Source organism: Odocoileus virginianus, chromosome 12, assembly GCF_023699985.2.
Source record: "Odocoileus virginianus isolate 20LAN1187 ecotype Illinois chromosome 12, Ovbor_1.2, whole genome shotgun sequence".
In the NCBI taxonomy this organism is placed as follows: domain Eukaryota; kingdom Metazoa; phylum Chordata; class Mammalia; order Artiodactyla; family Cervidae; genus Odocoileus; species Odocoileus virginianus.
The window spans coordinates 51,855,270-51,880,211 of record NC_069685.1 but is presented as its reverse complement, the minus strand read 5'-3'; the positions used below and the strand labels follow the sequence as shown (position 1 = coordinate 51,880,211).

The 24,942-nt window shown below is 43.4% G+C and overlaps 1 protein-coding gene across 11 annotated transcripts in view; it reads right to left on the bottom strand.

The window, feature by feature from the left end:
• CIT (citron rho-interacting serine/threonine kinase) overlaps window positions 1-24,942 on the bottom strand; it is a 176,387-nt gene that overhangs the window by 70,729 nt on the left and 80,716 nt on the right. For 8 of the 11 annotated variants that reach the window (XM_070475252.1, XM_070475253.1, XM_070475254.1 and 5 more), the window contains 8 exons: window positions 16,428-16,533; window positions 15,390-15,533; window positions 14,052-14,171; window positions 6,937-7,107; window positions 6,616-6,666; window positions 5,799-5,852; window positions 3,196-3,336; window positions 1,183-1,308 (listed from right to left, as the gene is read on the bottom strand). In XM_070475252.1, the coding sequence (XP_070331353.1) occupies window positions 1,183-1,308; window positions 3,196-3,336; window positions 5,799-5,852; window positions 6,616-6,666; window positions 6,937-7,107; window positions 14,052-14,171; window positions 15,390-15,533; window positions 16,428-16,533 (913 nt within the window). The other 3 variants (XM_070475261.1, XM_070475262.1, XM_070475263.1) reach the window with 2 other exon arrangements.

Sequence of the window (24,942 nt, the reverse complement as noted above, 5' to 3'; positions counted from 1 at the left end):
ACAATCGCCAAGAGAAACTTGGATGACGGAACGAGAGAACAGAGAGTAGACTAACAGTCACATCTGCCTTTGTGTGTAGACGGATCTATGAAGACTGTGTGTCAAAGCAAAGCAACTTAACTGATTTCTCTTTTCATCTATTTGTTCAAGAATACCCATATGCTCATGAATACAGACAGAGATGTAAAGATTTGAAACGTTGGGTTTTTATTGGTTTTTGTTTGGTATTTAGTATAGGCCTATAAGTCGGTCATTCTGGAGTTCATATAGTTGCTGGTGACTCATTTCCCAGAAGTGATGCAGAGAGAGAGAGCCAGAGAGAGGGAGGCGGGAAGCACCCTGCTTACCACCTTGCCTTTTTATGGTGGAGAGGAAGGTCGACTACTCCAGAGTCTCTCCCAGGGGAAGGGAAGGAAGGGGCTATGAACAGACTCCCCAAAGTGGCATCAAATTCTTGATTTGGGCACTGAACTTCAAGGAGAGTCCTTTAAAGGTTCACCTGCCTTCCACCCTGGCAGGAGCAAAACTTCCAACACGTTGGCAAGTACCACCCAAGCCTTCCTTGATCAAGTTAATTTGATCAGAGCCAAAAACAGAATCACTGTGATTACAAACCTAAAAAAAAAAGATCTGCTACATCTAAGGAAAGTGAAAATAATAATAAGAATAATAACCAACTGTAGCAGAGAAAGTGAGTGGGTGAACATGGATCTATGACAAATACTACTTGGAGAAAAACAATTCTGCGTGACTAACTTCTTTCCTCTGCAAAAGCGAGGATCTGAGCGTTAGTCTTAAAGCCCTGAACCCCTACCCCCCCTTTTTTAAAATGAGCATTTGCAATGTTAACAGCCATACAAAACTCTGCTGATAGGAGCACGTAAATCCTCCTGTAGAAATGTATTGGAGATGACAGCGTGTGCACGTTCGTATTTCTAAAGGTCAGGCAGTAGCAAACAGAGCGAAAAAAAAACCATACTGATGGATCTGTTACCAGTGCTGAAAAGTCCAACCTGTAAGGTTACTCATGCTAGTCTCTGATGTGTCATCCGCTAAGACCACTTCCTCTTAATTCACCTGCTCGGCGACAACCTCCCCTTTGACGGTGGTTGGTTCTTCTTTTGACCCCCTTCCCTCTGTAACCTGTTATCTTTGAACTTGCCAACTTTGGTTCCTGCTCACCAGAATTTTATCAGCCATCTGCTGGATCTGTTGGGACTTTGTCTGGATGTCATCCTTCAGTCTGTTTTCTCTACGCTCCATGGTCTCTAGCCTCTTTACCTTGTTCTCCAGAGAGTGGCGGCGTTCCTGTAGATCGTGAATCAATCAGAGAGTTTTAATGGGGTGACGGCTGCGGGCGCAACGCCTGCGCCAAGGGAGGGGGCCCTCGGGAAGCGGACACTCGCAGCAGGAAAAGAGAGGTCTCAGGCACCCAGAGCCACGGCGAGGAAGACACGGTTCTGGACTCCGAGTAGTACTCGCTTGTGTAGGTTACAAGAGTGCATTCATTCATTCAAATATTTACCAAGCACCTACTATCTGCAAGGTAGCATACTAGGTACCTCGGAAAATACCCAGAGGAAGTCGACAGAATGCCTGCCCTTGGAAGAGGTAAGAGAAAGACAAGTAAACATAAAATGGGTGAAGAGTGGCAGAGCCATGAAGCACACAGGTATGGGGCGCTGCAGGAGGTTGCAGGCAGGAAAGAGGGCTTTGAACTGAGCAGGTGAGGGGAAGAGTCAACGAGATGTGCGCTGTGGAGGGGGCCGGTGCATCAGACTGGAGGGGAGAGGGCCAGAGGGGAGAGGCGAGGCCTTTCAAATAAAGACGGGCGCAGCAGCAACAGCACAAGGGTGGCCAGCTTAGGCCCCAGGGAGAGCACAGAGGGGCTGCTGCATAGGGTGAGTCTGGAGGGAGCAGGAGAACACGGGGAGGGGAGCATGTGCAGGTCAAATGGCTGATAGTCTCATGTATCTAAGACACAGGGAAGCATTAACAGGTTTGGGATGGTACAAGGGGTGGTGATGAGCCTGGAGCTGGAGGTCCACAAGTCTGACATTTCTGAGCTAGCTGGGAGGAAAGTGAGACTGAAAGCAGAAAGCCAAGAAATGACGACATTTGCTCAGCCAGGAGGAAGAGCACCCGCGCCTGCACTACGAGGAGGCCGCAGAGAAGGCCAGCGGGAGGCAGACACTGGGAGCGGACCACGTGGGTCCACTGGCAGGGCTGAAGAATCTGTGGAATGGCAGCGCCCAGGGAGAAGCAGATGATGTCAAGGTTCTAAGCCTGGAGTTACCGCAAGGATGACAATGGCCCTGACCGTCATGAGGAGGTTGAAAAGATGACCCAGCTTGTTGGGGAAGATAGTGAGTTCATTCTAGGTTAGAGGCACTGTCCAGACACCCAGGCAAGATGTCAGGGTAGCAGTGGGAAATACTGCCTGGATTGTGGGTGAGGGTGGCCCCAGAGAGTCGTGGACAAGTAGGTCACCACCAGCACAGTGATAGGGAGAAGCAGAAAGCTCAGGAAAGGGGGATGGTTAAGTCAACTATGGCACAGCTGTTCCACGGAACCCTTCCCAGGCATGGGGGAAGCTGGAGGGGAGTAAGGGGAAACGTCCCTTCTGATTCTAGATTCTTTAGTTCTGTGCTTTTTTCTTTTTTTTAACAATGAGAAGACACTCATGTGTTTCCTGCATAATTATATAATTGGTTTCAACAACAACAACAACAACAAAGAATTGAAGGGAGAGAAGAGGCCCCAAAATACAGATCTGGGAGTTATCGACACACACAGGTCACAGGTGAAGCCTTGAAATTTACTATGTTATTATCACTGCTGGGAGGAAAAGTCAAGGAAAAGCAAGGATACGGAGGGAAGGAAGAGAAGACCTCAGGGACGGCGTCACAGTTCACCTAGATAAACATGAGTCCACCCACACAAGTGAGTGGGTCAGAGGAAAACAAACAGGAAGGAAAGGTTTTTATCAAAACATCTTTCGCCTCGCAGCTTCTGTGACAAACGCTTCTCCCCTTTGGGGAAAACGTCCCCAAGCCTCTCGGGTTCAGAGGAATGGGCAGAAAGGAAAAGTGGTTTGAACAAAGGCGAGCAGAGAGAAGGTGGTGCCTGCATTTCGTCCCCACACAGCCAGAGGCCAGGCGCTGCGGGACCCGGGGCTGGAGGTCCCCTGCTCACCTCGGCCTCCACCAGCTTCTTCTTGATGCCCTCGGAGGAGTCCTCGCGGTTGTGCAGCTTCTCCAGCTCACGCTCGGCCCGCTCTTTCGCCTGACGGATGTTCTGTAGCAGCTCGGTAGCCTCTGTGCTGGCTTTCACGGCCTGAAAGGAGAAGAAACGGGGCGGGGGGGGGGGGGGGGACAGGTGAGATGGCCCAGTTTAGACACAGAAAAATATGAGGATCATCTTCTAAACAGGGGGGAAAAAAAATCAGGTCACACTGAATGGATATTTTTATCCATTCCTCAAAAAACAAACAAACTTTTCATTTTATTCTGTATTTCATCCATTCTAAGGTGCACTTATATTTTTTAACATCACTAAATTTGGAATAATGCAGCCTACAATTAAAACTGTTTTTTCTTTTATTTTTATTTCCTGGGGTACAGAAGATAATGGAGTACTGGACAAACTTTAGCATCTTTGATTCAATATTTTGGAATAAATGCAAACAAAAGGTCTTGGATTTATCTGCCCAAGTATTAATGTATTTTCCTCAGAGCATTAATTTTCTCTTTATTTAATCATCTCACTTGCCAACTTCTTTATGGGGAATCTCTACTATTATGTATTATGTATGTATATGTATATGTATTATGTATGTATGTATTATGTATGTGTACGTATTATGTATGTATATGTATATGTGTGTATATGTATTAACAATACAACATAAAAGCTGTAATTTAAACCTTTAATAGTAAGAAATACCTATCAGAGGGCACAACCACCATAGCGTTTGTAGTGACTCAAAATTCATGTTAGGGAAGTCTTTTTTTTTTTTTTTAATTAACCTTTTGAAGTTAATTTTTTATTTTTTATACTGCAGCTCTTCAAGTATCACGATAAAGATCAAACTGTAAACCACCAACCTCACATTCATTCACTTTAAATTATCATTTGAAGAAGTGAAAATGGCAAGGAAACTCTAGCTTGGAGACCTGCATGCTGGCTAGTGTGGGAGCTGCTCCCCACAGGTGCCCAGTGAGCACTGGGAATGCGGCTGGTGTGACTAGGAAATCAATTTTAAAGTTTACTAAAGTTTAATTCATTTAAAAACTGAAGCAGTATAAATGTTTTAATATCAATACATGCTGTGATGACATTTTGTGTATATTGCATTATGAAACTGTATCATTCAAAGAGTTTTCACCTTTTTATAATATGGCCACTAGAAAACTTAAAATTACATCTGTGGCTGACATGTATAGGTTGCTCCCCTCTTCTACAAGGGGGGCAGAGTCCTAGAAGACATGAGTCCTCACACAAACATCTAGCTGAGACAGGCTTTCAGAAGTGAGCTCAAGAATAGGCAGGAAGGAGTCAGATGAACGGGTACAGAAAAAGTGGATCATCCCAGCTATGGAATACCATGAAGCCTCTGAAAAGGAGATCCTGCCACATGCTGCAACACAGACGAACCTCCAGGACACTGTGCTGAGTGAAAAGAGCCAGTCACAAAAAGACAAATACTGTATGAGTCCACCCACGGGAAGTGTCTAAAGCAGTCAGAAGCATACAAGCAAAGTAGATTAGCAGAGGCAAATTATGATATAGAGTGATATATATCATATATATATAGGATGGATAAACAAGGTCCTACTGAATAGCAGAGGGAACTATATTCAGTATTTTATAATACGCCATAAAGGAAAAAGAATATAAAAAGAATGTGCATATGTATATAACTGAATCACTCCACTGTGCAGTATAGTGACAAAACATTGTAAATCAACTATATTTCAATAAAATAAACTGACAGGAAGGGAGGGAAGGAAGGAAGGAAGGGGTTGCCAAGGATGGGCATTCACTAAAGGGGTGGTTAGCATCTAACAGATAGTTTAAGTTTTGCGAGACAAAAAAGTTCTCGTGATTTGATGTACAATGGAAATACATCTAACAGTAAGGAACTGGACACTCAAAATGATTACAATGGTAAAGTCAATGTTATATGTTTTCAATAACACAACTTTACAAAGGAGGAGGAAGAAAATGAAAGGGCTCTTTTAAACACATTCACAAACCTTCCTGAAGGCCATATTCATTCTGGCCCTTTCTTTAGCGTTTCCCCTGTTCACCCAAAGGCAGGGCCATTAGCACTCACTGTGTCAGAAGCCATAAACCACACCCGCCCTCCTCCCCAACCACTCAGGACTCCTGGCTCCTCCAGGCTCCCGGTGGACAGGAAGGCTGCCAACGGTCTCTGATGGAAAGCCGTCTGGGTCATGAACGAGATGTGAACCCGGTACCCTGAAGGAAGAGGAGCCAGCCTCTTGGGATTTGTCATAGTACAATTTGAACTTTGAACTGACAGTCTCACAGAGCTTGGTGTCTGGTTTGTTTGTTTGTTTGTTTGTTTAAACAAATACAGTTTGACAGGTCCCAAAAGGAGAAAGTATATTCAGAACTCTGATATTTTCAGATAATAGCTCACCACCCCATTTCATCTCCCTCAGTGACGGGTTACTAATTCTCTTTCTTTGATATTTCACCCTCTAGGATAAGGCAAGAAAAAGTACTCGGAAATGGGAGGTAAGTTCCCCAAAATATCCCCTTGGGCTTACCTTTTCTAGCTTCTCTTGGAGCTCCTGAATTTTGAGCTGCTGCTCAGCATTGATCTATAATCAAAATCCCAGGAAATAAAACAAAAGGCACATTGGTATTAAGGTCTTGCTACATTTACTACAGGCCTATTTTCTTGAGGTTTCTGTGGGGGTCTTATTGTTTTCCAGTACCTACTGATGGAGAAGAACAGTAGCCTATCAGAGAAGCCTTTGAATGTCTCAGTATAAACCTCCATGTGCACCGTTACTCTAGAACCAGCGACACACATACAGATGGCAAAAAAGGGAACTGAAATCGCCTGTACTTTAAAACAGTAGATTTTCCCATCTGTTTTACTGAGTATCTGGGTTTGTATGTTACTGTGAGAGGGCATGACAAAAAAAAAAAAAGACGTGTCTTCTCCCCCTTTTAGAACCATAACTGAAACTAAACCTGGTCATCCAGAGACTGATCATCAAAATAAACCCAGAAGAGAGTTCTTTATTCACTGCAAATATATTCTTAACCAACGAAAGGCCACGGAGAGCAACATTTAAGAGACTGCATGTGTGCATGCTAAGTCGCTTCAGTTTTGTCAGACTCTTTGCAACCCTAGGGACTGTGGTCCACCAGGCTCCTCTGTCCATGAGATTCTCCAGGCAGAAATACTGGAGTGGGTTGCCATGCCCTCTTCAGGGGATCTTCCCGACTTAGGGATCCAACCCTTGTCTCTTGTACCTCTAAATTGGCAGGCGGGCTCTTTATCACTAGTGCCACCTGGAAAGCCCATTTAAGAGACCATCTGCCCCAAATCCCAATACCAATAATGGAAAATACCTTCTCCAGTTTGGCATATTCTCCCACTTCAGGCTTCCCTTGATCTTTAGCCTGTAATTTAAAAGATATAACATATTGGGAACTCTCAAGAACCTAAAAATCTTAAAGACAACACTATAGGCTGTACTTTCTTGGTCTCTGTGGCCAAAACAATTAGGACGATAATAAAAAATTTAGTTACCTTCTCTAATCAACACCAGAACTCTGTATGGCACCCCATGGCTTCTCAAATGTACTTATTAAGCTAGGATCCCCTTTATTATTGCTAAGATCATCCAGGATTCTATCCCCAAAACTCCCTCCCAGAGGGGAGCTTGCTACCTTCATCAGTTTATGCTGACATTCTGTTGCTTTCCGCTTAAACTCTTCAGCAGCCAGCCGAGACTCTCTGAGCTCTGATTCATAGAGGTCACTCCGCCTTCTCGCCGAAACCAGGTCCTCTTCCAACTGATTCATCATCAACCTCATTTCTTCCACTTGAGCCTGGTACTCCTAAACAGTAGGCAACCAAAATAAGGTGGACTTTAGAACTCCTGAAAGGAAAGACGGGAAATGAAGGTGAAAAACCACAGAGAGAAGACACAGTGAAGAGATATAAGCAGAAAATGGACCCAGAGAAAAGGTGAAAGATGCGGATGAAGGTGAGGTGTGCAGAGAGTGGGTAGAGAGAAAAGAATATTAAATCTTTAAACTGTTTTCATGTAGATCATGTAGCACTAGTAACACCATTTGGAACACATGTGATTATATACAGTTAGATCCTTTGAGCAAATAATACCGTACAAGAAGTGCAGAACCTTAAGGCCTTTGTAACACCAGAGAGCAGCAAGGGATGTACTTTAAACAACCATGATAATCTGCTTACGCAAAGCTTTCCCCCAAGGGTAATCATTTATATAGATTTGTCCTTTAGAAGTCACATGTGCCTAACATAATTAAATATGGTACCTAGTTTTAAAATTAACCTTTCAGATGACACAAGGGGGTAATTGGAAATCTCAATGGAGAGAATCTTGGAAGGTAAAACTCATCATGTCAGTTTCTCACCATTAATTTTTCTGGGCCCCAAACTGCATGAAGAACTTAACAGTGCTCTTGAGATGCAAGTCACCCTGAAATTTGGAAGAGTCAGGAAACACTGACTCTGTCAAAGTAACTTGTGAGAAAGACTCCAAGGAAAGAATTACCTTGCTCCCTCGAGCAGAAGCCTTTAAGTAATCCCAACAGCCCAACCTTTCTCAAAGTGAATGTCTAAAATCAGAACATCAAATGACCCAATCAAAAAATGGGCCAAAGAACTCAACAGACATTTCTCCAAGGAAGACATACGGATGGCAAAAAAACACATGAAAAGATGCTCAACATCACTCATTATCAGAGAAATGCAAATCAAAACCACAATGAGGTACCATTATACACCAGTCAGGATGGCTGCTATCCAAAAGTCTACAAGCAATAAATGCTGGAGAGGGTGTGGAGAAAAGGGAACCCTCTTACACTGTTGGTGGGAATGCAAATTAGTACAGCCACTATGGAAAACAGTGTGGAGATTCCTTAAAAAGCTGGAAATAGATCTGCCATATGACCCAGCAATACCACTTCTAGGCATACACACTGAGGAAACCAGATCCGAAAGAGACACGTGCACCCCAATGTTCATTGCAGCACTGTTTATAATAGCCAGGTCATGGAAGCAACCTAGATGCCCATCAGCAGACGAATGGATGAGGAAGCTGTGGTACATATACACCATGGAATATTACTCAGCCATTAAAAAGAATTCATTTGAATCAGTTCTAATGAGATGGGTGAAACTGGAACCCATTATACAGAGCGAAGTAAGCCAGAAAGATAAAGACCATTACAGTATCCTAACACATATATATGGAATCTAGAAAGATGGTAACGATAACCTTATATGCAAAAAAAGAAAAAAGAGACTCAGATGTATAGAACAGACTTGTGGACTCTGGGGGAGAAGGCGAGGGCGGGATGTTTCAAGAGAACAGTATCGAAACATGTATATCTAGGGTGAAACAGATCACCAGCCCAGGTTGGATGCATGAGACAGGTGCTCAGGCCTGGTGCACTGGGAAGACCCAGAGGGATGGGGTGGAGAGGGAGGTGGGAGGGGGGACCGGGATGGGGAATACATGTAAATCCATGGCTAATTCATTTCAATGTATGACAAAAACCACTGCAATGTTGTAAAGTAATTAGCCTCCAACAAATAAAAATAAATTAAAAAATAAAATAAAATAAAAATAAAAAAGATGATGCCATGAAAAAAAAATAAATAAATAAAATAAAATCAGAACATCTGCATTGAGGTCTTCCAAAAGTGATTTACCATGAGAAATAAACAGTGGTTTTGAAAACTTTGGGGCAGAGAACGAAAATATTCTCTGTTGGCAAAAGCAAAGACTATACATGTAAGGTTTATGAATGAGCAAAATTTATCCAATCCAAGGTGGTGGGGGTGGAGGATATAAAATGAAAAGAATAAAGAATTGAACTAAGACTGTCGCTGACCTTCACAACATCTAGTAATCATCTCTAAGACCTGTTCTTCCAAGAAATAACTGAAGAGAGATCCACTGAGCAAGGATATGTTTTTAACCAATAAAATGCTATTTTTCCCCCAGTAACAGTACAGCTTCATCCCACTATAATAGGCAATCCCCATGTGCACACTAAAGCAAAGATGACATCCTTATGAAAATGGGTAGTTTTCATGTAAACACATCTGTGTTAGTGGTACAGAGGAAAGCAGGGAAAAAAGGGGGGAGGGCACAAAACAGAACACTAAAAGCATACAGTCATCCCTCGGTATACACAGGGGGTTGGTTCCAGGACCAAATTCGACCTGAGGTTGGTTGATCCATGCATACAGAAACTGTGGATACAGAGGGCCAGCTGCATTGTTACTGAGGGTCAATTCTACAAGCCATGGGGCACCAGGTTTTCTATACGAGGCTCATTAAGTGGGTGGTGCTGGGTTACATAACCAAAGGTCTTTATAAACTACTCAACGATTATCTGAATTCACAGAACAGAACACAAGTCAAAGATGTGAGACGGCACACCCTCTGCTTGGGGTTTTTCTAGCCCCCTCGGCCAGGGCTGTGTGATGACTTATTCTGACTTGCACAGCTCTGGTATTATTAAGCCTTCCTGGACCCCTTCCTCTGTTAAAAAAAATTATATATATATAAAATATATAAAGATAAAAACATTATCTATGAAAACACTTTCTTTTACCTAAAAAATCAATTTCTTTTCTCCTGATTTTAAAAATCCAAAGTACCATCGGAGCTGCTCACAAGCTCAACACAAACTGTGGAGGAAGCGGACCGGTGGGAGTCAGTCTTGGCCATCTTCTATCCCTAGTTCCCTTGTCTGACTTAAACTTTCAGCAAAAAGGAAATGTGGTCTTTGTGTTTTGTCAGGAGCAAGGACGGAGCACTGTTCCAACACCCCCCACCCCCTGCCCTAAACATCTCTCTGTCCAGAGCTGTCAGCGCCCAAGGGGAGGAAGGCATGAATCAGGCAACACCTCTGTCAGCAATCTGAGCTCCCAGGGCACCCAGCCTGCTACAGACTTCAAAAAGGATTCTACTTCATTTATTGAGCCACTGTTATTCTGCCAGCTACTTCAAGGAAATCCTATACATCCAACAGCTGACCAAATCCCTGTTTCAAGAAAAATCTCAGAGATGATGATCAAGTCTGTTTCCAAGGACAGCTGAGAGAGAGCTGTTCGAATGTCAGCGTGGGCTCAGTGCTGGTCATAGTTGAACAGGATCAGAATGCGGAAATGTGGACAACTTTTGAGTCATGCCTCAAGTCACTCTTTGGAATGGAACTTTACAATTTTGATTGAATAGGATCAATCTGAAGTCCTAAAACTCAAATGCCTTCTATGTTACCCAAATTTCTGACTCTCTTTCCAAGGAGGGGGGTTGGTGGAACCAGCAATTGCTAGTGATGGAGCGTGAATCTATCATGTGAGGTATCTAGGTGTTTTCTAAATTCTTTAAATTTTTGGCTGTGCCTCGTGGCACACAGGATCTTAGCTCCCTGACCAGGGATTGAACCTGTGCCCCTTGCAGTAGAAGTACAGGTTCTAGTCACTGGACCACCAGGAAAGTCCCTAGGTGTTTTATTTTAAACCAAATCCAAATACTCCACTGGGGTTAGCTAAGTTGTTGATCAGTTGCTAAGTCATGTCTGACTCTTTGCAACCCCATGGACTGCAGCATGCCAGGCTTCCCTGTCCTTCACTATCTCTAGGAGTTTGCTCAGACTCAAGTCCACTGAGACGGTGATGCCATCCAACCATCTCTGTCCTCTGCCACCCCCTTCTCTTTTTTACCTTCAGTCTTTTCCAACATCAGGGTCTTTTCCAATGAGTCAGCTCTTCACAACCAGTGGCCAAAGTACTGAAGCTTCAACTTTAGCATCAGTCCTTCCTATGAATATTCAGTATTGATCTTTTTTAGGATTGACTGGTTTGATTTCCTTGCAGTCCAAGGGACTCTCTCAACAGTCTTCTCCAGCACCACAATTCAAAAGCATCAATTAATTCCTCAGCACTCAGCCTTCTTTATGGTCCAATTCTCACATCCATACACGACTACTGGAAAAACCATAGCTTTGACTATATGTACCTTTGTCGGCAAAGTGATGTCTCTGCTTTTTAAAGCACTGTCTAGGTTTGTCATAATTTTCCTTCCAAGAAGCAAGCATCTTTTAATTTCATGGCTGCAGTCACTGTTGCAGTCATTCTGGAGCTCAAGAATATAAAATCTGTCACTGCTCCCACTTAATTGTCTACTATTGGCCATAAAGTGATGGGACCAGGTGCCATGATCTTAGTTTTTATAAATGATGAGTTTCAAGTCAGCTTTTTCACTCTCCTCTTACAACCACATCAAGAGGCTCTTTAGTTCCTCTTCACTTTCTGCCATAAGGGTGGTGTCATCTTCATATCTGAGGTTGTTGATATTTCTCCCGGCAATCTGGAATCCAGCTTGTGATTCATCCAGCCCGGCATTTCACATGATGTACTCTGCATACAAGGTAAAGAAGCAGGGTGATGATATGCGGCCTTATCATACTCCTTTTCATTTTGATCCAGTCCACTGTTCCATGTCCGGGTCTACTTGTTACTTCTTGACCCACATACAGGTTCCTCAGGAAACAGTAGGTGGTCTGGTAGTCTCAGCTCTTTAAGAATTTTCCACAGTTTATTGTGATCCACAAAGATTTTAGCGTAGTCAATGAAGCAGAAGTAGATGTTTTTCTGGAATTCCCTTGCTTTCTCTATGATCTAACAAATGTTGGCCAATTGATCTCTGGTTCCTCTGCCTTTTCTAAACCCAGAATGTACATTTGGAAGTCCTTGGTTCACGTACTGCTGAAGTCTAGCTTGAAGGATTTTGAGTACTACCCTTCTAGTATGTGAAATAATTGCAATTGTAGGGTAGTTTGAACATTCTTAAATAGCTAAGTAGAAGCAACACTTAAAATAAACAAACAGAGGTATAGAAATTGGCTTTGAGAGGAAGAGAGAAAAATAAATGGCAAATCTGGGAGGAATCAGCGGGCTGCAAACCAAATACTAGGAGTTTACTTAAAGTAGTATATGTTTCTCCTGGACTGCAAACATTGCACTCTCACCAAGCTTACTGAGGGTCATTTTTTTAGTAAGTCCTCCTTCCGATGAAAAATAAAATCTGAAACGAAGAAGCTTTCTTCCCCCAAAATGGAACACTTAGCAGTCATTAAATCTAAAACTCCACAAGGATGCCAACTGTGATATGAATCACAAAGGACATTTCTTTGAACTCAAGCACCAGCATATACCTTTTCAAAATGTCCTGAAAATTCTGTTTCTATTTAATTTCAGGGACACCAGCTGCTCCCTCTGGTGGCCAAGCACAGCTTTCATTTCCCCAGGATACCACCAAAAGCAAATTTCCAAACACATTGAACTAATGGGAGAAAAAGAATCCTACTTCTTGAAATTTTTAGGAGGAAAAATGGTGTGAACAAAAGGGCAACGAGTCAACTGTTGAAGTGGATTTTTCCAAGCTGCAGGCACAACCTTCAAGATCTCTAAGTTAGTACTGTTCAGAAACCTGATGACTGGGTTGCACCATTTCCTAGGCACCGTTATTTAGAACATTTTTATCAAGCAGGAGGATCTTAACCAATGATTTAAAAAATACTAAGGTGATAATGAGATGATGCAAAAAAAAAAAAAAAACCAAAACAGTAATTCTTTCTTTAAACAACAGTTAATGAATCAAATTATTTGCAAGAGTTTCTTGCATTAGCAACCACCCAGATGGCTAAGTGTGCACTACCCAGAGACAAAAATGTTCATTTCCATCACTGTTTCCATTAGATTTTCTGAAGTGAATGAGAGTTGCCTGGCAGCTGATAATTCAGCTCTCCAATTGCTCACTGCATTCTCTTCATTAAAGTTTCTATTTACGGTTTCTTCAAAGGACAAAAAAAAAAAATCCATGCTAAAAAGGAAACAATGAAGTAAAATAGAAATGAACCATCTAGAAAGAAAACTGTTTTAGAAAAGGAAAGGGGAAAAAAAAAAAAGAGAGTAGGCTTTTTAAAGGCCTGGATTTTCTTTTCTGAACACGGAGGGGAGGGCTTTATGTAGTCGGGATTTGCTGTGTTAACTGTGACGCGGCCTTAATGGCTCAAACACCCCTCCTGGGATACATCTTTAGATAAGCAAAACTATGAATTATCCTGGCTTCTCTCAAAAACATAAAGTGCATCTAAAAAGCTATGAAAACATCTTTAAAAATTATTTCAATGGTCTTAAAAGCAGAAGTTGGCACTCTTTCAGTAGAAAGTTAGATGGGAAGCAATTTCAGCTTTGCAGGCCATGTGGTCTCTTGTCACAGCTACTCACCTCTGCCAGTGAAGCATGATCAGCAGCCACAGACAGTACCTAAGCGAATGGGTGTGTCTGTGTTCCAATGAAACTTTGTCTAAACATTGAAATCTGAACTGCATATACTTTTCACACATCATGAACTATTCTTTTGAATTCCTCCCCCAACTATTTAAAAATGCAAAAATCATTCTCAGCTTGTGGTCATGGAAAACAGGTTGGTTGGCCAGATTCATCCCCACAGGCTACAGTCTGCCCACCACCACTGCTTTAAACCTACACCTTTGATGGAAAAAAGAGTAGTCATTGTGGGGTCCAGACTTCAAAAGGAGCTAGAACATTTATATAAACCATGTGGAATCTAAAAAAGTTCCATTTGGAATCTGAAAGTTCCAAATGACCTACATACCTCTTTCTCCCCCTCCTCCCCCCCTTTCTCTGTCCCTCAAACATGCCTCCCCTGAAATGAGAGGTCTGAGCTGGTGCCCTGCTCCTGGGTAGCAAGTCATACCTGCTCTTTGATTTCCTGGAGCTTCCGGCTCTGCTCTCTGATATCATGGAGGAGCTGCAGTGCTTTGTCGTCCTCTTGGGACACCTCCATCCGTGCTTGCTCCAAACTTCGCTTTAAGCTCTGCGGAAAGCAAAAATTTTTAATAGGGATGCCCTGTGGATCCTGCTCTAGTTGAAAGACTCATTAAGGGAGCTGCAGGCTGCTTCGCAGACACCAAGACGGTTTCGGGTGACGGACCCACGACGACAGCTTCCAGTGGGTTGTTGAATTCCAAGTTTCATCCTGCAAAATCCCCTGGTTCAAGAAATCATCATCTCAAACACCTTGGGACCTCATGGATCCAGCCTGAAAGTGCAGCCACCTGTCTCCTACCTGGCCTAGCAGATACTTACTTGTATGTTCAGGACTAAAAACTAGTAAGATCCCTTAGCCATGAAACCACCACTGGGGTGGATACAAAATCTCTTCTGGAATATCAGTGATTCGAGGACTATCAAGTATATCACCCTTTTTCAAAGTAGCAATGACTTCATTCTCTGCCCAGGTATCATTTAGGACTCCAAGCAATCTATTTCCACCTCCTGGCTCACGTTTCCTGGACACCTTTCATCCATAAGGTTCCCTCAATGCTTCAGTAGCACTGAAATATATATCTGAAATACATAGCTGAATAACTTCACCCACCACTGAAAGGCAGCCAAATCTGGAATGGAAACATAGCAGTTATTCTTAATCAGCCACGTTCTATAGATTTCCTCTCCCTTGTGGAAAAAACACTTGAAAAATGTGCGATTCAATTTCTTAAGACTGTACATTAAGAAACACCTGAATGAAAATTTTTAACGAGACAATGGAGAAGACAGTCTACTCTTGTGAAGGAAAGAAAAAAAAAGTCACATGGTAAAAAATGACAAGAGGGTCTGGGTTTTAAAGCCTGAGTTTTCTTGTTGATATGCTGGTTCTAGGCGATAGTTGATTTGGGGCAAATTCAAAACATATTGTCTTGCCCTTATTTGGGAGCTTGGTTCCTGAGGCTGATCATGTAGGACACAAGGTAGACCACAGAGGTTGGGATGGGAGATGTGATACCCTCTGCAAGGCCATCTACGCTTGTCTCCAGGCTCCTACCTGGACTCTCTGAGCCTGACCTCCTGTTTCCAGGCCCTCACACCTGGCGCACGCTACTCTGCACATCACAGGTCCTGCTCGTGCGTCCTCCCTCTCTATTCTCTAGCCCTGGCTGTGACGTGCCTCATGATGCTGTCATGAAACAGGATGAGACACACACAACAGGAAGTGCCACCTCCGAGGGAAGGGGGCTTTGGGGGGAAGGCTCACACTGCATTCTGTGATGTAGGTAGCAAGGTCCTGCTCCAGGAGGGATCTCTGAGTCTCAGAGGCCTTCAGCTCCACCTCCTTCTGACTAAGCACAGCCTCCACCTCTGACACTCTCCGATGTAACCGGGTCATTTCCTGCTCCATCTGAAATAGACACAGCAACACGTTAAAAAAGGCCCGTGGGGGGTTCATTAGGAGTAATCGCGTCTCAAGCCACCTCCGAAACCACCTGGTGGTCCCGGTTGGCACTAACTCGCCAAAATGTTGGGATGGAAATACCATGGTTTCTTCGCCTGGGAGCACACCGGTCTTCGCAAGGACAGTCACCAATGCTAAGTCACTCCTCTCATGCAAGGCTGGGTTCACACTCGATCACTTCTCTAACCCAGTAAGCGAGGAGGCCACAATCACCATTTTTTTCACCTGTTTGTTTTTTGGGTTGGGTTTGGTTTTTTTTTTGCAGATGTCAGTTTAATTTTATCCCAAATCCATCTTGATCCCCCCCATCTCCTTGCAAAGATCTAGAGGACAAATCCAGGACAGGGCAAGGAGATATGGACTCGTCTGCACTCTTGGGAGTCCCAGGCAAGAAGTGACTCTTACGAGCTTCCAGAGAACTGCCTCTGGGCAGGAACAGTGAGCGTTAAGAGACGTTGAGCATAATCAACAGTGGCCGCAGTTACATAGGCAGGAGTTTCTAAGGACTAGGAAGAGAGACTTCGCATCACTCAAAGCAGATGGGATGCATCTCGGCCACAGGTGAGGACCCGCGCCACCTGCCGGAAGACGCAGACATCTGGGTGGGTCATGCTGAGGAACGGGCCGCTTTATATCCAGGGCCTCCTCTGGTTAAGATTTAAAGGATTTACGGCAGCGTCAAGGCCCGAATTCATCTCCCTCTGAGCTGCCGGAGGCGCGACTTCGGCGCGGGAAGGATCAGGTGGCTCGGCGCCAGCGGTGGCCCCGGGCAGGTCCCTCGGCATATATTGACGGGAGGATCCTGCAGCAAGGAGGGAGGCCGGCTGCGGAAATAAATACCTTGTGACACTTGTCCTGGGAGTCTTGCAGCTCTTTGCTTTTGATAAGAAGTTTCTTTTCCATGGAGCTAGTCTTGGCAGGGGAGTCCAGACTTGACACAACAGACCTGGATGGAAGAAAACCAATGTCAAGGTGAGGGGTGGGGATGGGCCAAAAATAATAATAAAAACTTTTAAAAATGAAACTACAGCAGAATTTTGGATTAGCAGATGCAAACTATTACGTACAGAATGGAAGAACAGTAATGTCTTACTGTAAAGCACAAGGAACAGGATATATTCAATATCCTGTGATAAACTATGATGGAAAAGAATATGTATATGTGTGTATATATATGTATGTATGTATCACTGAGTTACTTTGCTGTACTGCAGAGATTAACACAAACTGTAAATCAACACTTCAATAAAATAAATGTTATAAGAAAAGAAACTATAGTAGAGACCAAGACCTGCCAGCATCCTTGGCCATCAAAAGAGCTGGCTCAAGCAGCTTCTAATGACATCATGACCATGAGGCAGAGAGGTAGACAGGACCAAGAACACTGGAAGCAGGAGGATCCAAGTGTAAATTTAGCTGCCACTGACCTGAGGCAATAATTCCGCCTCCCTGAGCCTCCGTTTCCATTTCTAGGAGGTAGAATGATAATAAAAGGCCCTACTATGACAGGAGAGAATGAGCATTAAACACACAGCATTGTGCCTGCACGGCTTCGTTTACTCTTTCATCCAACGGGTATGTGCTATGCACCTACTCTGTTCCAGAAACCTTTCCAGGCACTGGAACGGAAGCAGTCAAGACAGACACAGTCCTTGCCCTCCTGGAGCTGACACTCATGGAGGGCATGCCGAGTACATGGGGCAGACACACGAACTAAAAGGTTAACAGATGATGCCAGAGAATGAAACTGGATGACGTGCTATGACAGAGGAAATGGATCAGGGGCCTGTTTCTCTGAGCAGTGACATCTCAGCTGACACTTGAAGAATGAGAAGGTGCTGGCCTTCCAAAGCTCTGGAAGGAAACAAACTCCAGGGAACAGGGATAAAGGATACAGAGGTCCTGACACAGGATTGAGTTAACACAGCAAGTGGCTACTGTTTTCAGTTAACTATACTGACCAAACTGTTGTCTATTCCATCCCTAAGCCAGCCAGTTTGATTCTGCTTCATTTTATACAAACAGGTAACACTTACTGGTGCTTCCCTGGTGGCTCAGCGGTAAAGAATCTGCCTGCAATGCAGGAGACCCAGGTTTGATCCCTAGATGAGGAAGATCCCCCTGGAGGAAGTCATGGCAACCCACTCCAGGATTCTTGCCTGGAGAATCCCTTGGACAGAGGAGCCTGGTGGGCTACAGTCCATAGGGTCGCAAGGAGTTGGACATGACTGAAGTGACTGAGCATGCACGAACACGTACTATGTCGCATTAAATAAAGTCCTTCCACCAAGGTGTCCATGTCCTAATCTCTGGAATCTGTGGATCTGTTACCAGATGTGGCAAAGGGGGCTTTGCAGATGTGATAATGTTAAGAATTTTGATGGTAAGGATATCCTGGATTATCGGATATCCTTGTGGGTATATATATACATATCCTTGTGGGTATCCTTGTGGGTATATCCTTGTGGATATACATTGTGGGCCCAATGTAACCACAAGGGTCTTTTCAGTATGGAAGCAGAGGGAGACTTCCTTGGTGGTCCAGTGGCTAAGACTCTGCCCTTCTACTGTGGGGGGCACAGGTTTGAACACTGGTTGGGGAACTAAGATGCTGCATACTGCACAGTGAGGCCAAAAAAAATTTTTTTTGAAGATGGAAGCACAGGAAGGGAGGAGATGTGATGACAGAAATAGGGTCAGAGTCAGCAAGAGACTGGAAGATGCTACATCATCGGCTGTGAAGACAGAGGAAGGGGCCACGAGCCAAGGAAACTGGGCAGCCTCTAGAAGCTGGGAAAAGCAAGGAAACTGATTCTCTCCTAGAGGATATCCAAACAGTGTAGTCTCATAAACCCTGCTTCTAGTCCAGTAAAACCCATCTTGAACTTCTGACCTCCAAAAATATAAGGTAATACGTTTGCATTGTTGTGAGCCTCTAAATTTGTGGTCACTTGTTACAGCAGCCACAGGCAGCTCATACACTTACTAAGTGCTGACTCGACATGCACAGTTCTGTCCTAAAGCATTTTAACTCTTTAGTTTTAACTCTTTAGTCTCCCTAGCAACTGTATAAGACAATTTATTATCCTCATTTTATAGATGAGGAAACGGAACTTAAGTAACCTGCCACATGAGCAGGGAACCTAAGTAATCTGCCAGCTAATAAACTGTTTCTGTTGGTCCCAGGAGAGAACTGGGGTAGAGACTGAGGATGTGCTGAACGTTTCTCTCAGGATTTTATCACAAAAATAATGTAGTGTGGCCTCCTGAGAACAGGCTAGAAGGCTGCTCTCCACAAGGACACACTTTCCCACACACATAAACAGAATTCACACACCCTGCCTCATACCTAAAAGCAGTTAATTTTTGTGGGTGGAGATGACAGTTCTCAACTGGGGAGGTTTCCCTCAGTGGTCGGCACCCTAGGCACAAACACTGAGACTGGTGAAGTGCAGGGCCAGAGCAGCAGCCAACAAAGGTTCTCACGCTCTGAGGGATGTGTGGCAGAGCCCACCGCTGCTCTGCTGTCCCATCTACGTCGCCTTGGTAACAGGGCTGCAGGAGTTGCCTGTCAGTGAGCACTGGTATCTTGCCAGCAGGTCAAAGTTCTGCTTTCCGGAGCCCCACACCCTACTTCCCAAGTAAAAGTGGTCAGCTTCCTGCAGCAACGCAGCAGCGCTCTCTCCCTGCAGCTCCTGGCCGGACGACAAGGGCTGGCATAATGGTGCTGGCTCACTAAACCCCAGTGACAGCTCCTAGTACACACTCTGGGGCAGCCAAGTGAGTTGACACCCAGAGTCATGCAGCTCTGTTCAAAATCTGACTTCGTAACTCACTCACCATGTGAGCTCTCTGAACCTCAGTTTCCTCATCTGAATAATGGGAATAATTCTCAACCTAATTTCAAGAGCTCTCATGAGGCTTAAGTGAGATAACCCATGGGAGGTCCTTATCACTATGCCTGACATCTCATGGAGGTTCAATACATGTCAACCATTCTACTATCACTGTGGTTTTATCATGACTACCCCTGCAACGGTGTGAACTGCACATGCCTCACAGGCCTAAAACCCTTGCTTGAAACAGTGAAACTCAGCAGGTTGAATTTGCCCCATGCTATCATCCACATTAGAACAAATGTTCATTATTTACACAAATGGGCAATGGGAACTGAAATCCAGAAATAATTTTTTTTTTTTAAATCTCACTCTGGGCTAAAAATTTTAACCAAGTTCTGCTCCTCTCACTGGCCTATTTTCTATCTAAATCCAGTCAAAACACAAACTTACTTTTTTTTTAAATCTAAGATGAAATGGGTTGCTTGAAGGTATGGCCTTGAGCTGACTTTGCTATTTCTTCCTGATGTTATTCTGGTGGGTGGGCTGGAGAAGAAGACCCAGACCACCAAAGGAGGGAAGGATGACCCACAGACAGGGCCCTTCTTAGTCCTTCAGTCATCAGGAGTCACCCACATGTCACTAAGTCACCTGCACTGACATGAGTCAGGGATGAAGAGAGGGGTCACAGCTCTCTAGACCCGAGCACTGAACCAGCACCCTTGGAGAAAAACAATAGCGTGGGTGCACGATGCTGGGAGGGAAGGTGGCTCTCAAGACTTGATGACAAGTGGAGGGCAGGCTCCAGAGGACTATGAAGTGCACCCCTGTGGATACAAAGCTCATTGTTATTCACCCAAAAAAAAGTGTTTCTAGGCCACTTGTTAATGGGGCCCAGAATCAGGGAGATGCTGAGGCCCTCCCCCTGCCAGCAACCATGGGAGATGACACGCCGGGGGGAGATGACACGCCAGCCTCTCCCCACCGCCTGAGGTCCGACTCCTTCATCCTGCTATTTTAATGCTTGACAAATGTTCACTGTTGAGCCATTTTATGTACAGCAATTAAGAACTCTTCAGAATAAAGGTGCTAAAAGAAATTTTTTTTTTAGAATAAGAATTACATTAAAAAAAAAAAAAAGGCTATGGTAAGTCCGCTGTGACTCAACTCAGCTTGTAGCAACAATCCCATAAATCCCATCCTCCAATCATGCAATTGGAGGATGATGCTGGGGTGAGGACAGAAGGGGGAAAGGTCACTGCAGCTTTCTAGAATGCCCCTGGTCTCCAGCTCGGCTACAAATTAGAATCATCTGAAGAGCTTTTTAAAAATCACTGATGTCGGGCAGTACAATGGCTAAGACTCTGGACTCCCAAAGCAGGTTCGATCCCTAGTTAAGGAACTAGATCCCACATGCCACAACTAAGACCAAGAGCAATCCAATAAATAGATAAAATTATTGATGTCAGGCAGTAAAAACATTTCGTGTGACACTATAGTGGTGGATACAGGTTATTATGTGTGTATGTGCTCAGTCTTGATTGAGCACACTGATTCTTTATAACCCCATGGACTGTAGTCCACCAGCCTACTCTGTCCACTGGATTTCCCAGGCAAGAATGCTGGAGTGGGTTGCCATTTCCTCCTCCAGGTGATCTTCCCGACCCATAGAACGTACACCACCAAGAGTGAACCCTAAGGTACACAGGGACTCTGGGTGATAATGACATCTCATTGTAGGTTCATTCTGGTGGGGGATGTTGATAATGGCGAGGCTGTGCATATGTGGGAGTAGGGGGGTGAATGGGAAACCTCTGTACCTCTTGTTAATATTGCTATGAACCTAAAACTGTTCTTAAAAAAAAAAAAAAAAGATATCCAGGGCCCAACTAGACCACTTAAATCAGAGACAGAGAGACTGGGAGTGGGGCCCAGGCAACGCCATTTTTATTAAGCTCCCGGTAAGTCCGATGTACAGACAGGCTTAAGGACCATGGTGCTGATTAGAACAAAGTGTGTGTGATTTAAGGTCCAGGTATTTAAAGCTCACAGCTTGACCACCCCCAGTATTTGGTTCCCAGTGACACTTTGGCCAGGAAATTTATTACTGGTGCATTTTGGTCATTCTTTGAGTAAAAACACAGTTTTGAAATTAATCATGGTGAGCAATGAATTTCAAGAAAATGTACAGATTTCAGACAATGATTAAAGACCACTCCTATCCCCTCATTCTTAATAAGTCAACTAAAATATACCATTTCCATGAATTTCTAAGAAGGAACTATACTAGAGAGAGGTACGGCTTATCTTAACATATTTGCATTCTATTTATTTTTCATGTAGACACTTAAATGACAGGTGTTAATGGTAAGTAAGCTCTCAATATGTATTTCTTTCTCTGCTGGTCTAAAATCATCCTGAAAAGTACCATTTCATGAAAGGTGGTAATATTTAAAGAGCTGATGCTACTCTTGCTTTAAGAGAAGGAAAGTACAAAAAGTCCTGTAATTGGCTGTAACTCTAAAGCTATGAGAGATGCAGACAGAATTGCTATAAAGAAATTATATATTTCTGTTGACTATGAAATGGGACACAATCTACCTGCTAACTTAAGAATTGCCAGAATTCTCTTCTGTTCTCAAAATTCTCAAACTTCTACACAGGCATACCTTGTTTTCTTGTGGGTTTTTTTTTTTTTTTTTTTTGCTTTATTAAACTTCACAGTTTAATACTACATACTGAGATTTAATCTCTACATACTGAGATTTTTTACAAAGAGAAAGTCTGTGGCAACCCTATGTTAAGCAAGTTTATTGGCATTTTTCCAAGAGGATTTGCTCACTTTCTGTCTCTGTCACATTTTGGTAATTCTCACAGTTTTCCAACATTTTCACTAAATTATTTTATTTGTTATAGTGATCTATGATCAGTGATCTTTGATGTTACAATTGTAACTTGTTTGGGTCACCACAAATCATACCCACGTAAGACAGTGAACCTAATAAATGTTGTGTGCGTTCTGACTGCTCCCCCTACTGGCCTTTCCCAGTCTTTCTCCCTCTCCTCAGCCCAGTTCAGTTCAGTTGCTCAGTCGTGACCGACTCTTTGTGACCCCATGAATCGCAGCACGCCAGGCCTCCCTGTCCATCACCAACTCCCGGAGTTTACTCAAACTCATGCCCATCGAGTCGGTGATGCCATCCAGCCATCTCATCCTCTGTTGTCCCCTTCTCCTCCTGCCCCCAATCCCTCCCAGCATCAGGGTCTGTTCCAATGAGTCAACTCTTCGCATGAGGTGACCAAAGTATTGGAGTTTCAGCTTCAGCATCAGTCCTTCCAATGAACACCCAGGACTTATCTCCTTCAGGATGGACTGGTTGGATCTCCTTGCTGTCCAGGGGATTCTCAAGGGCCTCCCTATTCCCTGAGTCACAACAATACTAAAATTAGGCCAATGAATAACCCTACAATGGCCTTTAAGTGGTCAAGTGAGAGGAAGCAACACAGCTCTCTCACTTGGAGATGCAGACGTAAAGAACATGCTTTTGGGCACAGTCAGGAAAGGAGAGGGTGGGATGATTGAGAGAATAGCATTGAAACATATACATTACCGTATGTAAAACTGATAGCCAGTGGGAATTTGCTATATGACATGGGGATCCCAAAGCCGGTGCTCTATGACAACCTAGAGGGGTGGGATGGGGAAGGAGGTGGGAGGTAGGTTCAAGAGGGAGGGGACATATGTATACCTATAGCAGATTCATGTTGATGTATGGCAAAAACCATCACAATATTGTAAAGCAATTATCCTCCAATTAAAAAAACTTTTTTAAAGCTAGAAATGATTAAGCTCCGTGAAAAAGGCATGTTAAAAGCCGAGACTGGCTGAAAGCTAAGCTTCTTGAACACAGTTAGCTAAGTTGTGAATGCAAAGGAAAAGTTCTTGAAGGAAATTAAAAGTGCTCCTTCAATGAACACATGAATGATAAGAAAGCAAAATAGCCTTCTTGCTGATGTGAAGAAAGTTTTAACAGTCCAGATAGATTAAACCAGCCACAGCACTCCCTTAATTAAGTCCAAGCCTAATCCAGAGCAAGGCCCTAACTCTCTTCAATTCTGTGAAGCTAAGAGAGGTGAGGAAGCTGCAGATGAAAAGTCTAAAGCTAAGAGAAGTTGGTTCATGAGGTTTAAGGAAAAAAGTCGTGTCTCCATAACAAAATTACAAGCTGAAGTCACAAGGGCTGATATAGAAGTTGCAGCAAGTTATCCAGAAGATCTAGCTAAAATAATTAACTTAAAATAATAACCAACAACAGATTTTCAATGTAGACAAGCAGCCTTATATTGAAAGAAAATACCATCTAGGACTTCCATAGCCAGAAAGGAGAAGTCAATGCCTGGCTCCAAAGGATGGGCCAGCTCTCTTGTTAGGGTTTAAAGTAGCTGGTGACTTAAAGTTGAAGCCAATGCTCATTTCTCATTCCAAAAATCCCAGAGCCCTTAAGAATTATGCTGCATTTACTCTTTGCTGATACTATGTATATAATAAATAACTAATTAGAACATACTGTATAGCACAGGGAACTCTACTCAAAGCTCTGCGGTGACCTAAATGGAAAGGAAATCCAAAACAGAGGGGATATGTGTATACCTAGAGCTGATTCACTTTGCTGTACAGTAGAAAGTAACACAACATTGTAAAGCAGCTATACTCCAATAACAATTTTAAAAATTAAAAAATAAATCTACTCTGCCTGTGCTCTCTAGAACAATAAAGTGGAAATGACAGCACATCTGTTTACACATGGTTTTAGATAGTGATTCTGTATCTATTCCATAGATACTGATGCCTCTGATGGGTCTGGGCAAAGTGAATTGAAAATCTTCTGGAAAGGATTCACCATTCTATTAAGAGACACCATTAAGAACATTTGTGATTCATGGGAAGAAATCAAAATATCAACATGAGCAATCGGTTTCATGAGCTGATTCCAATCCTCATGAATGACATTGAGAGGTTCAAGACTCCAGTGGAAGAAATAACTGCGGATGTGATGGAAACAGCAAGAGAACTAGAATTAGAAGTAGAGACTGAAGAGGTGTCTGATTTGCTGGAATCTCACAATAAAACTTTAACAGATTAGGAGTAGCTTCTTATGGATGAGCAAAGAAAGTGATTTCTTGAGATGGAATCTACTCCTGGTGAAGATGCTGTGAAGACTGTTGAAATGACAACACAGGATTTAGAATATTACATAAACTTAGTTGAAAAAGCAGCAGCAGGGTTTCAGAGGATTAACTCCAAGTTTGGAAGAAGTTCTACCATGGGTAAAATGCTATCAAACAGCACTGCATGCTACACAAAAATCATTTGTGAAAGAAAGAGTCAATCAATGTAGCAAACTTCACTGTCATCTTATTTTAAAAAACTGCCTTCAGCAAATATGACCCTGATCAGTCAAGCCATCAGCATGGAGGCAAGACCCTGCACCAGCAAGAAGGTTATGACCCACTTAAGG